At 45.4% G+C, this 6,000-nt stretch overlaps 1 protein-coding gene across 1 annotated transcript in view; it reads left to right on the plus strand.

The window, feature by feature from the left end:
* The window catches only part of LOC134965373 (indolethylamine N-methyltransferase-like), a 124,217-nt gene extending 119,317 nt beyond the window's left edge, over positions 1-4,900 (plus strand). Inside the window, exon 3 of the mRNA XM_063941839.1 lies at positions 4,480-4,900. Coding sequence (XP_063797909.1) covers positions 4,480-4,900 — 421 coding nt within the window. The remainder of the gene's footprint in view (positions 1-4,479) is intronic.
* Positions 4,901-6,000: the final 1,100 nt, after the last annotated feature.

Consider the following 6,000-nt stretch of genomic DNA (forward strand, 5'->3'; position numbering starts at 1 on the left):
TGACATGCCTGGTGAAAATACCAAAAAAATCAGCTCTTCAGTGTGGAAGTATTTCAACAGAAATGCGGACAACAGGTGTCAAGCCGTGTGTTGCCTTTGTCAAGCTGTAATAAGTAGGGGTAAGGACGTTAACCACCTCGGAACATCCTCCCTTATACGTCACCTGCAGCGCATTCATAATAAGTCAGTGACAAGTTCAAAAACTTTGGGCGACAGCGGAAGCAGTCCACTGACCAGTAAATCCCTTCCTCTTGTAACCAAGCTCGCGCAAGCCACACCACCAACTCCCTCAGTGTCAATTTCCTCCTTACCCAGGAAAGCCAATAGTCCTGCAGGCCATGTCACTGGCAAGTCTGACGAGTCCTCTCCTGCCTGGGATTCCTCCAATGCATCCTTGAGTGTAATGCCTACTGCTGCCGGCGCTGCTGTTGTTGCTGCTGGGAGTCGATCGTCATCCCAGAGGGGAAGTCGGAAGACCACTTGTACTACTTCCAGTAAGCAATTGACTGTCCAACAGTCCTTTGCGAGGAAGATGAAATATCACAGCAGTCATCCTGCTGCAAAGCGGATAACTGAGGCCTTGACAATTATGTTGGTGTTAGACGTGCGTCCGGTATCCGCCGTTAGTTCACAGGGAACTAGACAATTTATTGAAGCAGTGTGCCCCCGTTACCAAATACCATCTAGGTTCCACTTCTCTAGGCAGGCGATACCGAGAATGTACACGGACGTCAGAAAAAGACTCACCAGTGTCCTAAAAAATGCAGTTGTACCCAATGTCCACTTAACCACGGACATGTGGACAAGTGGAGCAGGGCAGACTCAGGACTACATGACTGTGACAGCCCTCTGGGTAGATGTATTGCCTCCCGCAGCAAGAACAGCAGCGGCGGCACCAGTAGCAGGATCTCGCAAACGCCAACTCGTTCCTAGGCAGGCTACGCTTTGTATCACCGCTTTCCAGAATACGCACACAGCTGAAAACCTCTTACGGCAACTGAGGAAGATCATCGCAGAATGGCTTACCCCAATTGGACTCTCCTGGGGATTTGTGACATCGGACAACGGCAGCAATATTGTGCGCGCATTACATCTGGGCAAATTCCAGCACGTCCCATGTTTTGCACATACCTTGAATTTGGTGGTGCAGAATTATTTAAAAAAACGACAGGGGCGTGCAAGAGATGCTGTCGGTGGCCAGAAGAATTGCGGGCCACTTTCGGCGTGCAGGCACCGCGTACAGAAGACTGGAGCACCACCAAAAAAAACCTGAACCTGCCCTGCCATCATCTGAAGCAAGAGGTGGTAACGAGGTGGAATTCAACCCTCTATATGCTTCAGATTATGGAGGAGCAGCAAAAGGCCATTCAAGCCTATACATCTGGCCACGATATAGGCAAAGGAGGTGGAATGCACCTGTCTCAAGCGCAGTGGAGAATGATTTCAACGTTGTGCAAGGTTCTGCTGCCCTTTGAAATTGCCACACGTGAAGTCAGTTCAGACACTGCCAGCCTGAGTCAGGTCATTCCCCTCATCAGGCTTTTGCAGAAGAAGCTGGAGGCATTGAAGGAGGAGCTAAAACAGAGCGATTCCGCTAGGCATGTGGGACTTGTGGATGGAGCCCTTCATTCGCTTAACCAGGATTCACGTGTGGTCAATCGGTTGAAATCAGAGCACTACATTTTGGCCACCGTGCTCGATCCTAGATTTAAAACCTACGTTGGATCTCTCTTTCCGGCAGACACAAGTCTGCAGGGGTTCAAAGAACTGCTGGTGAGAAAATTGTCAAGTCAAGCGGAACGCGACCTGTCAACATCTCCTCCTTCACATTCTCCCGCAACTGGGGGTGCGAGGAAAAGGCTACGAATTCCGAGCCCACCAGCTGGCGGTGATGCAGGGCAGTCTGGAGCGACTGCTGATGCTGACATCTGGTCCGGACTGAAGGACCTGCCAACGATTACTGACATGTCGTCTACTGTCACTGCATATGATTCTCTCACCATTGAAAGAATGGTGGAGGATTATATGAGTGACCGCATCCAAGTAGGCACGTCGGACAGTCCGTACGTATACTGGCAGGGAAAAGAGGCAATTTGGAGGCCCTTGCACAAACTGGCTTTATTCTACCTAAGTTGCCCTCCCTCCAGTGTGTACTCCGAAAGAGTGTTTAGTGCCGCCGCTCACCTTGTCAGCAATCGGCGTACGAGGTTACTTCCAGAAAATGTGGAGAAGATGATGTTCATTAAAATGAATTATAATCAATTACTCCATGGAGACATTCACCAGCAGCAATTGCCTCCAGAAAGTACACGGGGATCTGAGATGGTGGATTCCAGTAGGGACGAATTAATAATCTGTGAGGAGGGGGATGTACACAGTGAAAGGGGTGATGAATCGGACAATGATGATGAGGTGGACATCTTGCCTCTGTAGAGCCAGTTTGTGCAAGGAGAGATTGATTGCTTCTTTTTTGGTGGGGGCCCAAACCAACCAGTCATTTCAGTCACAGTTGTGTGGCAGACCCTGTCGCTGAAATGATGGGTTGGTTAAAGTGTGCATGTCCTGTATATACAACATAAGGGTGGGTGGGAGGGCCCAAGGACAATTCCATCTTGCACCTCTTTTTTCTTTCATTTTTCTTTGCGTCATGTGCTGTTTGGGGAGTTTTTTTTAGAAGGGCCATCCTGCCTGACACTGCAGTGCCACTCCTAGATGGGCCAGGTGTTTGTGTCGGCCACTTGGGTCGTTTATCTTACTCACACAGCTACCTCATTGCGCCTCTTTTTTTTCTTCTTTGCGTCATGTGCTGTTTGGGGAGTATTTTTTGGAAGGGCCATCCTGCCTGACACTGCAGTGCCACTCCTAGATGGGCCAGGTGTTTGTGTCGGCCACTTGGGTCGTTTATCTTACTCACACAGCTACCTCATTGCGCCTCTTTTTTTTCTTCTTTGCGTCATGTGCTGTTTGGGGAGTAGTTTTTGGAAGGGCCATCCTGCCTGACACTGCAGTGCCACTCCTGGATGGGCCAGGTGTTTGTGTCGGCCACTTGGGTCGCTTATCTTACTCACACAGCTACCTCATTGCGCCTCTTTTTTTTCTTCTTTGCGTCATGTGCTGTTTGGGGAGTATTTTTTGGAAGGGCCATTTTGCCTGACACTGCAGTGCCACTCCTAGATGTGCCAGGTGTTTGTGTCGGCCACTAGAGTCGCTTAGCTTACTCACACAGCTACCTCATTGCGCCTCTTTTTTTCTTTGCGTCATGTGCTGTTTGGGGAGTATTTTTTGGAAGGGCCATCCTGCCTGACACTGCAGTGCCACTCCTAGATGGGCCAGGTGTTTGTGTCGGCCACTTGTGTCGCTTAGCTTAGCCATCCAGCGACCTTGGTGCAAATTTTAGGACTAAAAATAATATTGTGAGGTGTGAGGTGTTCAGAATAGACTGAAAATGAGTGGAAATTATGGTTATTGAGGTTAATAATACTATGGGATCAAAATGACCCCCAAATTCTATGATTTAAGCTGTTTTTTAGGGTTTTTTGTAAAAAAACACCCGAATCCAAAACACACCCGAATCCAACAAAAAAAAATCGGTGAGGTCTTGCCAAAACGCGTTCGAACCCAAAACACGGCCACGGAACCGAACCCAAAACCAAAACACAAAACCCGAAAAATTTCAGGTGCACATCCCTAATAGTAAATGCTGGCTGCCGGCATCCCGGCTAAGTTCAGATACAGAATACTGATTACCGTAGCGTGGCCGCTGTAGTAGTTAACCCTGCACACGTGTAGTGATCCTTCCACTATGATCAAGCCCCCATTCCTCTTCTCCCGGTGGTGAGGCTATCACCGCCCCGGGCAGGTAACAGCGCTGCTAAGCATTTAGTTCTGTTTGGTTAGCTGCTAGATGTTTGTTGCTGCCAGTGCAGACCACAGTGCCGGGGTAGTTTCAGTCACTTACAGCAGCGTATATCTCCCAGTGCTGGTGATGCAGTAGAGGTAAGCCAGAGAGTGATAGTGTCAACGCGTTTCATCCCACAAAGCACTGGTACTTTCTCAAGACTGCAGACTCCTTGGTTCTTTGCTTCCACTAACCCAAAAGTGTCACAAATGCTCTAAGATCCACATACACTATTTATATTGTATGAGGATAAGCAATAAAGAAATCTGATGCTCTGTTCATCTTCAGTCTTATTCTCTGCTTTATAATTGATTGTTGCTTTGTTTTCAGCAGAGAATAAAGCAGGTAGGAGCTGAGTGTTCCAGATAGAGGTATCCAATGGCCACCTGTTTCCCACCACTGCCATATAAAATGCTCCTGAAAGATAAAAGGGGTGTCTAACTGAAAGTGTAGAATAATGCCCAATCTCTACCACTTTCGAGGAACCCTTATAAATCCTTATAAAACTATATCTTATTTCTCATGTGGTAGTATGGCTAGTTCTAGAGCCCAGTGAACTTTATTGTGTTTGTATATTTCAGTGACCAGTGTCAAGACAAAGACATGACATTGAAGATGGCAATAACAAAGATCATGAAATGTGACATTGACAATGAGAATCTCACAGACCCGGAGGTGCTCCCACCAGCAGACTGTGTCATCATTGCATGGCTGTTGGAATTCATTAGCAAAGACGAAGATGATTATATAAATAATTTCAGAAAATTTGTGAAGCTACTAAAACCTGAAGGACACCTGATATTGTTGGGAGCTTTAAATACAACTTATGGGATGATTGGGCAGGACAAGATACATATGTTCAGATATGATGAGAAATTTGCAAGAAAAGTTATCACTGATGAAGGATTTGTTATTGATCACTGTGCAGTCCATAAAAGAACAACAGATAGTGACCTTTGTGACTATGAGGGAATTCTGTTTATTACAGCTCATAGAGAGTAATAAGGGCCTGAATCTGAGTCACATGCTGTGTCGGGTGCAGTTACACATTTTCTTTATACTGCGCATGTGTCTATATCGCACTGTACATACATCCTGATTGTGTCTGTACACAGTTGAAGTAGCTTTGACACACGCACGTAGAAGTGTAATCAAAATGTATTAGGTGTTACCAGGTGTGGTTTCAGAGAGCAGGGGGCCCGTATACAGGTTTCTTATGGGCCAGCTCCTCTCCGGTGGTGCAGTAGACTCTGGCTTCGTGACACAGTTTGCTCTGCATGCGCAGGTCTCTGAGAACTTGGTACCTGTATCTTGTTGCAACAAAACAGGAGAAGAGAAAGACTCTGTATTGGGGCACTCTTTGTCAAAAATTAGACACTAAAACTTAACTTTTAATGAATATAATAAAAATATATAGTGACTCAAATGTGAACAATAATGAACATAAGTGTTAATGCATATCAATGATGCTTCTATTATAAGAATATATAAGTAAAACGCCTTGGTGAAAATTATTTGTAATTAATACATTAGCTGGGAAAAACCTGTCTATAATTTGAGACAGGTTGTATTTATAGTCCCAGAGGAATAGTACCTCGGTTCAGCTTCTACGTGGTATAAATGCTCCTAAGAAAAGGAAAATGTGATATATCAGAATTAAATGTTGCCTATAGAGGTCCTTAAGCACCTACTGCTCTATATTTAGGCAGTGGTGTTACCAAAAGGCTTTTACTTCGATAGACATTGTATTATTAGACTTTTTGCAACAGACAAGAGTCTGAAAATACGAAATTGCAGATTTCATGTGGAGATATGCTAAGAATAAAAGAGTTGCATATTTGGCAATAACACAATGAGGTTTTTAGGTTCAAATAAAGATAAGGGAAAGAAAAAGATAGAATCAGAAGAATTTTTGACAAAGAGTGCCCCAACACAGAGTCTTTCTCTTCTCCTGTTTTGCTGCCTTAACCTACTGACTCTGGGAGCACCACCGACGAGTAATTAGTACACTCAGTGTACATCATTATCTTAAAGTCGGTTACAGACAAAGACCTATTGTTGGTCAATGTCTGTATTAAAAACCTGTTGCGGAACTATCCCTA

This window comes from Pseudophryne corroboree, chromosome 10, assembly GCF_028390025.1.
Source record: "Pseudophryne corroboree isolate aPseCor3 chromosome 10, aPseCor3.hap2, whole genome shotgun sequence".
Lineage (NCBI taxonomy): Eukaryota > Metazoa > Chordata > Amphibia > Anura > Myobatrachidae > Pseudophryne > Pseudophryne corroboree.